The sequence below is a fragment of the Bombus vancouverensis genome, chromosome 18 (genome assembly GCF_051014615.1).
Source record: "Bombus vancouverensis nearcticus chromosome 18, iyBomVanc1_principal, whole genome shotgun sequence".
In the NCBI taxonomy this organism is placed as follows: Eukaryota; Metazoa; Arthropoda; class Insecta; order Hymenoptera; family Apidae; genus Bombus; species Bombus vancouverensis.
This window is the reverse complement of record NC_134928.1, coordinates 2,502,696-2,516,232: the sequence shown is the minus strand read 5'-3', so window position 1 is coordinate 2,516,232 and position 13,537 is coordinate 2,502,696. Positions and strand designations below refer to the sequence as shown.

Genomic DNA, 13,537 nt, shown 5'->3' with positions numbered 1-13,537 from the left:
CGATGCGTCTTTCCCCTCTTCGGACGTTCGTTTCTACATGGTCGTTTTATTTTTGTCGTTGGAACGGCGAAACGCTGCGGATATGTACGAGGTACGTCTTCATCCGCAACAGCAAAGGCAAGCGTATTCCGTAAAAACGTGAGCAGGAACACTTTTCGATTCAATTATTTTGCCTTGTATCCTTCTTTCCTCGCGGGCACACAGGTATACGTATCCTTTGTCTGGCGGTGTAGTCGTTCCGATCGTCGAGCACCTAAACACGTTCTTCGTGCCTACGAAGCGCGGCCGATCCAAAGTATGCATTATCTCAGCCTGCAGCAGTGAAATGGCAGTCTGCTATATAGACGAGCAAGAAGCCGAACCAATCAAAAGCGCGGCGTTTCTCTTGTCAGCAGCCTTGAAATCTCCAGCCGGCGATCCAACGAATTTCCCTTTTCCATCCTGTCCTTCTGTTTAGCGTTCCACCCACCGGAACGTTTCCTGCTTTTTCTCCTTTAACATTCTGCGCAATGAAATACGTCTGGCCGACGTGGTTTACAGGCGTTTTCTTTCGTTACCAAAACACACGAGTCCATTAGTCTAACCGGTAGCGTGATACAGTGATCGATAGAGATCGAACCGAGGGAAGAACGTAACTACTCGGTAGGCTGTCTTCTTCTCTTCTTCGCGGCAACAACAATCTCAGAAACACGGGGTAATTGATGAATAGCCATTGACAACAAACGGCACGCTGCGAGAGAGGATTAATCCCGGGCCACGACGGCGATAACTCCTCCCGCGTGAAATTTGCAAAACAGTCGGATAGCGTATGAGCTGTTGCCGGTGTGTAAAAGCGAGCCAGCGCACACGAGTTCGTACATGCGAACAGCTCGTCCATCAAATTGAGAACCCTGGTAGGCAGCCGCTATACGCTGCCGGCTGAACGTGCGATCAGCACCTATGCTTTGCGCGCGCGTTACGCGCCACTCACGTTCCTTCGCTTCTTTTCTTCCACACACACACACAGCTCGTAGGCACCGATAAACCATTGCTATTGTTTACCATCGAGTCCTGTGTCGTTTACCGTCCTGGAACCACGGCGATGTCTCGCGGCCTCTCGATAAAGACGCAACCAGAGACCGTCGTCGTCTTCCAAGCCGTCGTTCGTTGCCTCGCCTGTGCACACCTCCTCCCTCTACCGCAACACATGTACGAGTGTCCTTCTCTCGATCCTCGAACGAGATACCGCTGTAGCGTTCATACGCTAATATCACTCTGTTTATCTTATAATCGTGCTCGCGTACATTTCCCGTCCCTGTCGCGATACAAACATACTGCCGAGTTCTACCTTTGTTTCCATGTTTATAGCGTGTTCGATCATTTGTTTTATTTTATGGGAAATAAACTTTACTTTCGTGGCGCTAGCATCGTGTCTTCATCGACGGTATGCCAAAGTGGAAGGGATAGGTTGGAAGAAACTTGACGCTATTCTTTTCTAGCCGAGGAGAAATAGAGATAATCGACGCAATAATATTCTTACGTGTTACGGTAAGCGATCGAAATAATCTTCGGCGGTAACTGGCGGTAGATCGTATCGAAACCGAAACGCGATTATTCCGCGCGTGTAAAGTTCCGGTGAACGTTGACCAGCGCGTTGCCAATTGCGCGAAATAATATTACGGACTTTTATAAGCGGCAAACCACGTTGTCGGTAAGAGAAAAACGTGGGACAGGATGTAAGTGATTCGAGCGATCAGAAATTACGCTTTCATGCGGTGAATCTGCAACACCCGTGATTAATACTCTTGAAAATTTTCACGTTATAACGCAGCAAAATATAAAAGTTGATCGACGATACTCGGGTTCGCGGTGAAATTATGCGGTGGGGCATATGCAAATTGCGAATATCCCGATACATTTTGATCGATGTTTACAATTACTTTTAATGACACGCTTCTACGGCATTTTGTCTCGCTATGGCCGACTATGGCCTTTTTTCGCAACAATGAGCGCGCTGGCGCACGGCATCTTAACGAATGCGAATTAAAAATCAATCAACGAAATGTTACGTACAGAGAATATCGAACAACAGCTTGTAATCTGGCGCGATTTAAAACTATCTTCACGAACGTCTTTGCTCTATCTTTATTTTCTCCCCGGTAAAACACCAACGATTTAAATTTTTCTACTCTCGGTATAAAGAGGGAATTTACAAGAAAAAGGTTACTACCCTCGTTCGTGACGAGATGCAGGCACACACGTTACACGTTCGATGACGCAAAAAACTTTGACTTTTTTCCGGCTAACTACAACCTTCGCATTTAACTCTCGTTGAATATATAAAACAGACTACACAGCTTTCTTCCTCCGATCACGAATTCGCGGAAAATATACTCTTTTCACGTGTCTAACGTATGTACGTGGCTTCAGCAAGTCTGGATAAAGTTTTCTCGTGGACACAGATCGTAACAATTCGACGCGAATAAACGAACGTTAGAAAATTTAAACGACAAATGTTATAATTATTACGTAACACTTGCAGCGAAAGAAAGAACACTCGCAAGAGAGAGAAATTGTTCGCTATTCTTGGGCCGTATCATTCGCAACAGTCGCGTTTGAGGAATTCAACGGGCGAAGAGCAGGATGGAATCCCGATCAAACGTGAAGAGCCACGTAATTTTCAGAGACCCGAATGTTTTTTGAGCGAACAGTACGCAGAAGCGGCGGGCGTGGAGAAGGGAAAAGGGCGTAGTAAGTCATACGGAGAGGCTCGTACGTCATCCTCCATCCGGGCCAACGGAGCAACACATGGAAAGGGGCTGCGGAGCCTCCATACACGACGAACGCACCTACTTGGCTTGCCTCTTTAGGTCGAGGTTCGCTGGTGTTCGCGTACCACCACACACGTTCGCGACACGCACTCACACGTTGGTCACTCGTGTGCCTCGATATGTAGGAGAGGCTGAACCACTTGGTCACGGGCGTGCAGCACGCACGCCTATATTCGACGCAAAGTCCACGATCCGATCTTTTCAATTTTCCAATTGTAAATTAGCGCCTTAAATGGTTGGTAAAAAAAGGCGTCGTAGAAGCGTGAGTATACGGGAACGAAACGACCGGAAACATCGACCACTCATCAAGAGGGAAGTTCTCTCAGCCATGTTTGTCAGCCATTGAGGTATACAATTTTGAAAGATACGAAACAACTACGCGTATGTTTATGCCCGTATGATTATTAATTATTAAACGTTTTTCAGGCTTCTATCGAGGATAAACGTTAGAAATAAACGACCAACGAGGGAAAATTATAGTGGAAAAATAAGGGAAGAAAGTGAGTCGATTATTGTTATTTACGAGACGATTCGGCAGCAAACGATAATTAGCCGGTCGCGTGAAACGAATCCGTAAAAATCTCTCGCCCATAAATGATTTGTACAATGAACTTGCCCGTGTTTCTGTTCCAGCAAAACATTCCTACCACACACGAAGACGCGGAACGATCTTGGTCGATACACACAAAGATATGTGCTCTGTATTACCGACGAGCCTCGCAGCGACGATAGCGGTAAGCGCGGAGGCACATAAGAGGGAGGGGTAAACGAGCCGAGCCACGATTTCGTCGTCGTAAACGTCAACGTTACGGTTACAGCGTTGTTCCTAGCTGGTTTATATTGAACGAGGTTGCTCCCCGAGGTACGTAACACCTACTGGCAACCGTCGTATCGTCGAGTAGCACCATACTCGTTTCCAACCCGACAGAGAGAGAGAGAGAGAGAGAGAGAGAAAGTGAGAGAAAGAGAGAGACAGAGAGAGTGAGAAAGAAAGAGGAAGAGAGAAGCGGGTGAGACCACGTGGCTTTTACGCGGGAATCCCACTGCTTCGGCACAAGAGTTCAAGGTTTGTTAGCTCTCTATCCGTTCGTACACGGTGCCGAGAGACTAGGCGAACCGCCCAATAAAGACCGCCATAACCACCACGCGATATCGATGCGCGTAAATCAAAAAAAGAACACGGATATACAGTACCGGTTCGTTGGACTTCTAACACGTATTTTGCATTTTTTAATCAATTTCGGAGGGTCAGCCTTACGAGGGAGCAGGGTTGAATTATCGAACGATTTGATCTTCACGGTACGTTTCTCCCAAGAACGTTGATATTTCTTTTTCTTATATATATTTTTTTACCGTTGAGTCCATAATGAGAAACACCTATGGTTTATTTATGAAATTAGCATTATGCTTAATATTCATAAAATCGAAGTTGTGAGAAACGTGAGAAGCAGAGAGAGCCCGAACAAGGCTGACGAAAACAATTGAATAATCGAGTCCGTGCTTTTTTCTTTTTATTACGTCGATGGATTATCGATCTTTCCGAAGCATCGTGAGGACGGAATAACAGCTGGAATTAACGTTGGCAGGAAGAACGCCGTCGGCAGACGAGGCAGTTTTACAGAAAATAAATGAACCGTGGGGATGTACAGAGATAGTATTCGAAGCTCCGTCTTCACGCCCTCTAATTACCTCGTAGACGCGGGCCAGACCCTTCAATGAGCGGCCATAAATTTTCCTTGCATTTGGAAACGGCCCCAGAAACTGATACCGCGGGACAGAAAAGCCTTTTGTGAATCGAGTCTATGCGTCTTGTAAAATTGCCATCCAGTGGAAGAGAAACGTGCTCGATAAATGTAACTAACCGTTCAATCTCACGGCGCGATAATTGTCGGATAGATATGGGCGATTCTCCTCTTTCTTTTCCTCTTTTCTCTCCTTGTCCTTCGTAAAACGTTATCTATAAGTAAACGTTGTCTATACAAATAAAAGCATGGCTTCTGTATCTATGACGATTCATTATACACCCGATAGCATATTATGTTGCTTCATTACCGCAACATTAATAAGAGAGACATTTACATCTGAAAACGGTGGCGATACGGACGCTTCGCCGGCACCCATAAATCACAATGAATTTCAAGCGCGTGTACCCTTTGATGTTTATCACGGCCAATGATACAAATGCATTCCGTGCAATCAAGTTTCCTCGGCCGATCGTGAGGCGTACGCGGCGCGGTAGTGCTCTCAAGAGCGTTAATGTTGTCCGGAGATCGTGTTCCCGTAACACCAATCCGCAATAAAACGAACTTAATGATACCGTGTCTATCGTTACTGATTTGTGCGATTTGGGCGGCATAATCACTTCTTCAATCACTTATCGTATACTAACCAGTGACGTTTAACGTGGATACCGTTAGAGGATCGATAAATCATCCTGTAAGATATATCATCTTACGTGTTTGTCGTACGATGACCACACTCGTATTCCTTCCACAATACTTAGAAAAACTATCACCTTGGAAACGAGGGGTCATATTTCTCTCACGTCTTAAATTTTCTGACGAGATATTCGAAAGTCAGAGACAGAAGATGTGAAAAGTGGGTTTTTTTTTTTTTTTTTTTTGGTAAAAACGTGGAGACAGAAATCTTTATAGACGTAAAGACAGTAAAATAGGTGTCCTTCGTCGTTTCTAGAATCGGTGTTTTTACGGTGCTTGGCAAACCGACAGCAATAACCCTGGTCTATGGATCGGTTCCGTAGGTGCGTGTCGATAAAGCTAAATTATTTATCGTAGGCCGTAGCAACGAACACCGGTAGAGGACATTGATGGCTCTATATTTACCAGCAGACTTTATAATCTACGACGAAATAATCCATAATCCTGTATCGATAAATTTCGCCACGCGTGTATCGATTGTAGCCGGCGATGTTGAAGAGCACTTGCCGGCTAGTGCTAAATGAGTCAACGACTTTCGATTCGCGAGAGCATAGAGAAACCTGTTCGACGAGAGTGCTAGCCGATCAATCGCCTTTTACCATTCCTACGATTCCTCCTACGATCGCCGCATTCCGTCGTATCGTCGACCCGATTTGCACACTCTCTAATCGCACGATTAAATCTTCCGTGTCTCCTCCGCGATAAACGCGAAAAAGGTAATGGCAAACCGTTTTCCGGCTTTGTCGATCGAAGAAGCGAAAAACGATCGTGCGCGCGCGCGCGCGCTAGCCGCACGATTCATCGACTATAAATCTTGTTGCAGTTATTGAATGGAAGACGCCGAGTTGATTCAGGAATACGCGAGCAAAACGACGCCCGGTTGAGAGGATTCTTTGCTCCGGGCCGTGAGCCGGGACCGGGGCCGAAACTTGACGTTAGATGGAACGAGAACGATGCAACACCGCCGCCTTCTTGAATATTAAATTCTTTCTCCCGTTGAATTTAGTATTTATAGAAGGACGTAAAGAATAAGGTTCGTTCAATAAAATCCCGTTTCTTGTCTTTGAATGAGCACGCGCCTACGTCACCAAAGCTCATAAAATAATCTGTACACCTTTTGTATGCATAAAGAGAGAGGTTCTCCCGCGGGAGGAGGAAATAAAAAAAAAAGAAAACAGAAAAAGGAGGAAGAGTAACAACGGCGGGGCCTTAAACCGGACCAAAGGGCGCGAGAAGGAGGCTAGGAGAAGAACATCGTAGGTAAGAGTGAAACAGGACCGCGAAGACAGAGAGGCAGGAGGGGTAAGGAGAGAGGACCAAACTACGAAAGACGAACGGTCTAAGACCCAGCTGAGTTGGTGTAGAGAATAGGCGGTGTCGAAAAAGCGAGATAGCGTAGGAGAGGTCTGGATCTGCCTACGACAGAGCGAGACGCCGCTAGGGAACCTCTGGGCAAGGGGGACAAAGACATCGCTAGAAACAGCTGACTACCGGAATTCGTGGTTCCGGAGGGGTGAGTACGACGAGGAAGGCACTTGAACCCCAATTGGACGAGGGCTTCCCCATTATACTCGACGTGCCCAACGATTTTACACGCACTTGACTCCATTCTATCTATCCACCAGACGTAACTTTATCGCTGTACGACCGAGTTTCCACGATCTGACGTTCGTTTTCAACGTTCGAACGCGAACTGCACGAGGAGAACACACGACGTACGGCAAACGTACAACGGCCGGACGTACGTAACGCGTAGCAAACTGCGATTCGCTCTGGTTTTCGCAGAGATCGGAAATAGATCTTCTACTTTTAGCAAATACTTAACAGCGAACGTAACGAGTATTCTAGCTAACATATTGTACTAATCGAAAAACCCATTTGGCTTGCGTCGTACGTCTCACGGTCGAGTCTACGAATTGATACGCGAAACTAAGAGGCTCGAGATCGATGGAAGATGCGGGCAAGATTAATTTTAGCGAGAGACGAAATTCTCGAATGTGAGAAATGGAGACCGTGTGCGCGCGCTTTTTTTACCAACGACCCCGGGGGGGTGGAAAGAAGGCGCGCTCGAGAGAGGCGCCTCCTCGGACAAAGAGGCAGGCGCGCACACATTAATGATAACTCCAAGTGTCACTTTGCACGTCGCTTTCACGCGGATGAGTTAGTTATTACCGATACCCCCGTCCCCCCCCTGGCACGCGGTGCATTCATTCGCGCAGAAGGCAACGGAATATTTTTAGTTGGCTGCCAACTATAAATCCGTTATCTCGGCTACGCTTCATGACGGATACGTCGTATTTCAATCGACACACAAATAGACTGGACCGAAAAAAATTACGACCAGTTTCGACGTAACAACACAACAGCAACTTACATTCGACGATAGTATACAGCTCGTGTCTTCTATTTTTCAGAACGGAACCAAGGGGTGGAATGATTTGTTCAGATATGTATCGGGTTAGCGAACATAGAGCGAAGTTCTCGCGTTAAAACCGGTGTCCCGCCCGGCACCCGGTTTTCCCTCCCGCACGAAATACAATGGAAGGACGCGAGACGAAAATATCGTCAAGAGAATCGAACGGAGACGCGACTCGAACGGATCGGATGCGTAAGTTTCACGCGATTCGAACGTTGACCGTGAAACGTTCGACGAGGGCGATTTAGCCTGGCGTATAATGGAGCTGGGTAAACTCGATCCACCACGCCTTTCCCGACCACGTGGCCTTCTCTCTACACACTACCGACCCGCTGCTGTTCTCTCTCCCCTAAGCATCGTATGGTCGCTTCTCTATATTTCATCACGGCTGTTATGATAATCGTTGGACGAGAGAGAGAGACAGTGAGAGAGACAGTGAGAGAGACGAGAGAGAAAGAGAGAGAGAGAGAACTTATGAATGTAAACTCACCTGCTATAGCCATCCAGGGGTAGAAGGTATGGTTGGTGGGTTGCTGATGTAGTTGCGTGGCAACCGGTTGGCTCGCGGACGAGTTCAAACTGCAGGTGTTCCAGGACGACGTGAGGGACCTCGAGGAACTGTTGTTACCAGGACTCGATGCCGGGTCGCCGCCTACGAGACCACCGTAGCTACCAACCCTCGTCCCTTCTGGAGTGCACGCCGAAGGACGGACCACCGAATTGCTCTGACTGTTCGACCCCGAGGTCGCTGACTGCCAAACGTCCTTGACGGCCGCGGCTGCCATCACCGCAGCGTAACCATTCTGATGCGCCGATGCTTGATCTTGTTGCTTACAGTCCTTGGTTGCTGTGGTCGAATAGGAAGAGGTGGTGTGTCCGGTCGCCTCCGGTGTCGTGGAGTAAAGTTTGCAGGCCGTCGCGACGCTCGCGTCGTACGGCGAATCTTGAGGTGGTCTCGTGTTCGTACCTCCGCCTGGATGTATGCCCAGCGACGAGGACGTGTGATGATGATGTTGCGTAGATGCGTAAGGTGACATACCCAGGCCGAGAGGGAAGCCTCGATAGGCCGCGGCTGTGGCGGGATCGTGATGTTGACTGGCGGCTCCTGTCTGATGGTGGTGACTTCCGTAGAAGCCACCCGCAGTCTGCTCAAAGTACGAGTTCATTATCCCGGGTATTTTGAATCACTTGCACTGAAACACCGCCACTCGAGAAACAAAAAAAAAAATAACACGCGACAGCGAGCAGGCGAAAAGGCAAGGGCCTCGTGTTCGCCAGACGACTGTTCTCCGTAGAGATCTCTTCGAATCCTTCGAGAGGACGGGAAAAGGAGGAACGAGCTCACGATCGTGTGTTTCGTTGCGTGGCTAGTCACGAGCGATGTTAAGAGTCCATGCTCCGCGCGGCCCGATATCTCGTTCGCGTTCTCCGAGTTGGTGGAAAAGGTCCGTTCACCGTTCGAAAGGCACCCCGACGATCGTTGGACGAGAGGCGAGAATTGTCGAGGTGATGGTCGTGGTGGTCGCTGTCGTTCCTACTCCGTGTGTCCGGTGGTGGTTCGCGCCAAAAGGCGTGAGGTAGGCGCGTCGCGTCGAGCACCGATACGCTGTTTGACGCGGCTGGCGACAGGTGACAGCGTCGACGAGGGACAAGCAAATGGGCATTAAACCGTTTTAAGAGATCATAAAAGTCATCGGTAGGTATAAGCGGTTGCACCCAGGAGTGTCAATGTCAGTAGGCCGTAGATGTATAATTGCGAATGGGACTCATGGCAGCGGCGGGGGCTTTTATGGGCTTGTTATGGTTACCGCTACCGGCAAGAGTGTAAACCGGCGGTCTAGGTGGTGGAAACGAGCGATGATCGTTAAACCGTTACGACGCAATAAACCGGGGTAATAAGACGGGCTATAAAACTGGCTGTGGGTCTCTCTACCGCGTGCGCGCCCGTCCACGGTTCGGTCGGCCGGCACGCGACGATCTCTCCCTCGCGAAAGACCTCTCTCTTTCTCCTCTGTGCGTCTGTCGTATCGAAATGATTTCTGTGCGATATGATATTTCTCTCTGTGTTATCGGCGACACAGGCCCGGGGCCCCGTGGCGTGTCTCGTAAACGTTGGTCGTACTTTTTAAAAGGACCGAAGCGACCGCTCCGACTCTGTCCGCACTGCACTAGCACTAGCCGAAATGTGACTTCGCTGATGACTGCGAGGTTCGGTACGAAGCGACGTACGAAGGGGATCGTAACGAACCACGGTATGCCAGTGCGGTGGTCCACGGCACACTACCGCTTTTCTCGCGCCCCGTGTACCGCCACTCTGTACCGTCCTCCGTCTCTTACTCGCTCGTTCGCCTCCTTTCCTCTCTCTCTTTCGCCGTCGACCTCTCTTCCTTCCACCACCGACTTTCCCGTCTCTCTTCTCTCGCTCTACCACGATCTTTCTCTCTCCGTCTCTCGTCCACCAGCCCCAGCGTTTCTCCTCTTTCTCTTTTCCACTATCATTCCCTCTCTTCGTTCGTGAGCCGCGACCGTCTCACTCGCGCGCGCACACTCTTCACGGTTAACTCTATTGTGCGAACGAGGAACGCGCGCTGCTTTTCATCCTTGTCTTTCACGCGACGTTCCCCTCTCCGACGCGATAACCGACTTCTCTCGCTTGCTCCGTCGTCGCTCGGCTCCCCCTCCCCCGCACGCTACGCCCCCTCCACGCTTATCCACTCGCCCTCTCGATCCGTCTCGCTCCACCTCTCGACAACGCGTCGCGTTTCGTCTCGTCTCTGCCGCGCTGCTCTCTGCCACACCGGCTCCTCTCTCTTTCCTTTCCTCTCGATTAGACTACGCAGCGCCCCCTGTTGATCGTTCGAGTAACTCAACGACGTGCCGCGAGATTAAATTCGTACACGTTGCTGGTGTGCTCCGCCGCGGTGTTGTACGTACGCGTTTTTGCGTTTCGGCCACCAAAACTAGATAAGACGACGAAGATCGACCAGATCGGAAGAAACGCGAAGAGAAGCCGAGGAGTGGATCGCCGGGACGCGAGAAAATAAAAGGGTCGAAAACGACGGATAACCGATGGCAACGAAAAGAGACGAATACATGTTGCCGCTACGTTGGGGTGTAAGAGGTACGCGAGAGTACCGAAGCGAAGGTAAAGAGAAAGAGAAAGGCAGGGGAACGGCGAAGGAGCGGCAGAAAGAGAAAGAAAAAGAGAGAGACGGAATAAGATGCGAAATTGCGCCAGCTAAGAGGGAGACGAGAGGTGCTAGCCCGCGTAGATCGGACTGCGAGGAGTAGGGGGAAGAAAACAGGGTGCCAAGGGAGGAGGTTATGCTTAAGGACCAATCAGAATTGAATTCGTCACGAGTACCACGCCGGCACAGCACGAAAATTCCTACGCCATGTGAAAGTAGTTCCAAGCTGGAACGACGCCCATGACTGGTTAGGCGCCGCCCCGCGTTACCCCCACCAGTGAAAACACGCGAGCAGCCGCGGATACGGACACCGCCGGCCACCGTACGGTAGAGCGAAAGCTGCACGCCACGCGCGTCACGCAACGTTTCCTTTCCTCTCCGCTCCGTCCCAGCGGCCCTCACCGCGCCCCCACAGCTTCTGGGGATACGTGCACCGCCACCTCTGTGTTTCGTCGCGAACTAACGCTGCCAGATCCATTCAGACGTTCAAACGACCAACATCAACGAGGCACCTTGCGATTATCGTCATTGCCGAAAACGGTCTTTGGCAATCGACTCTCACGACGGAAGATCGTTCGATCGACGTGCGATTCGCGAAAGCCAGACGAACAGAGAAACGAATGGAAAGAGAAAGAGAGAAAGAGAGAGAGAGAGACAGAAAGAGAATGAGAGAAAGAGACGGTGGAAATATTTTGAAGCGAAAGGAACGCCGTGTTTCCCTCTCGTACGGATTCGTGGATTTCAGGTCGAACCGGTCCGAGGTTTCCCAAGTCTGTTCGTGGATTCGATGATGACGCGATTGCGAGTACGAACGACAAGAATGTTATCATAAACGTCTTTTACGAGATACTCGGACGTTTTACGAACCAATTAGACTACGGCCGTACAATTAAAACGCCGTAAAAGTGAGGTTCGTGAGGGAAGCGGGCAAGCGCCGTGGCGCGCGCCGCCACCAGTATCGGGAATGTTTATTGGGATGTAAATGTCGCTGGATTATCGCCCCCGCGGTTCGCACCTCGTAAATTATTCCGTAACGAGCCGAGTAATGCCCATCATAAGCTGCTCTCAGGGGCCGGACCGGACTATTTGCTCGTTCACTTTCGCCATTATGGATGTTTAGGATATAACCCATCGACTTCGCTACCAGCCTCCAGAAAAAAGATTTGGATATTTGCTATTCATCGAACGACGCCTGACTACGAGCAATTATTCGTGCATTGTCTACACGCGCTCATTGCTGCGTCTAACATCGATATTTGTCAACTTTCGTGATTATTTACGACGATATGCATGTTTAGTCTGCGATTTCATTTTCTCTTTCTACGATCATCTATATATAACTAACCTGATCCAATCATAATAAATAGAGTAGGTTCGTAACTTAGAAACATCTCAGATATAATTTTTCAAAGCGATTGTGTTTCGAAATTGTAAATTGTCGGGCGTACGCGTCAAAGAAATTGCGTTAACTATTAGATAAACGACGGTAGAAGCGACAAATTGAAATGGAAATGCCAGAGAATGAGAGAACACGTAGAGTTTTCGCGGTTACGATTGTTAGGATTTCAATGGATTATTACGAGCTGGCGGGACAATCATCAAATAGCCGAATTGATAGAGCCCTCTTGATGAAGAGACTTGATGCAGTTTTCGCTTTTGTGGGACTCCGACAGGTGGCAGCCCGTTTGCTTGAAAATCATGACGGCAATAAACTCCGGTTTTATGACCACTTGAACAGAATCGTAAAAGTCAGGGCCTTTAAGCTTATAGCATGGTAGGACGCGTGTCGAATATGGTGGGGGCGTGAAGAGAGCCACCATAACGCGGAAGAAGGGGAAGGGTACCAGGGGCTGTGTGGGTAGCCAAAATGGGCCTAAATGCCCCTTTTAAAACACCATTGAAGATAACCAGCCACCACTAAAAGGGGTTTATTTAATGACCAAGGTTGTTCTCACAAAACCGGACGCTCTGTGGCTACCGACGACAGTTACCTGATGGCTTCATGATTATTACGAGTTTCTTTTCTTTTTTCCTTTTTTTTTCACACCAAGCCTCGCATGTTCGAACAGTGTCCACCTGCGTTACAAACACTGGTGCATGATTGTCGTCCCATGGAATAAGAAGAAACAGCAGTTAACACACGGCAGACAGTCTCGCCGATCTTCGTGTAACGAGAGACGAGTCAAAGCGTTCTCGAGTTAATCTCCGCTCTTCAAAAATATTGCTATTGCTGGTTTTAAACAGACTCATTTTAAGTATCGTACGTACACGTATACGCGCGGTAAGACATTGGTTAATTTTCGCGACCAAATATTAGTCGCGATAAATCTGAGCACGTATCAGAGAGTATCATCAAGGAGGAAGGATCGCATGTACGCCAAAATGGATGATGGACATTCTCCTCTTATGGATTTAAAATAAAAAGAAAATGGAGAACACAGGCGTTCGAAGGTAGTGGGAGGTATTAGACAGCGTAGCTATAGCAACGAGAAGATGGACACGAAAGCAAAGGGGCCGTTGCACCCGACTCGAGCAAATCTGCACTCTTGCTAAACCAGCATCCATTCTTCATCGCTCTGGTGGCTTTGGCTCTTCTGGTCTCCTTCGGTATGGTTCAACGCACTGCTCGGACTCTCATTTTGGCTGGTCTTTCTTCTTTCCTCCTCCGACTCTTCGCCGTACTCT

General features: G+C 48.9%; 1 protein-coding gene across 2 annotated transcripts in view; it reads right to left on the bottom strand.

Annotated features, from left to right (window-relative positions):
* Ubx (ultrabithorax) overlaps positions 1-10,287 on the bottom strand; it is a 137,999-nt gene extending 127,712 nt beyond the window's left edge. The window contains exon 1 of one of the 2 annotated variants that reach the window (XM_033342767.2): positions 8,155-10,287. In XM_033342767.2, coding sequence (XP_033198658.1) covers positions 8,155-8,830 — 676 coding nt within the window. In that variant the 5' untranslated portion in view covers positions 8,831-10,287. The remainder of the gene's footprint in view (positions 1-8,154) is intronic. The other variant, XM_033342768.2, reaches the window with a different exon arrangement.
* Between the last annotated feature and the right edge of the window lie 3,250 nt (positions 10,288-13,537).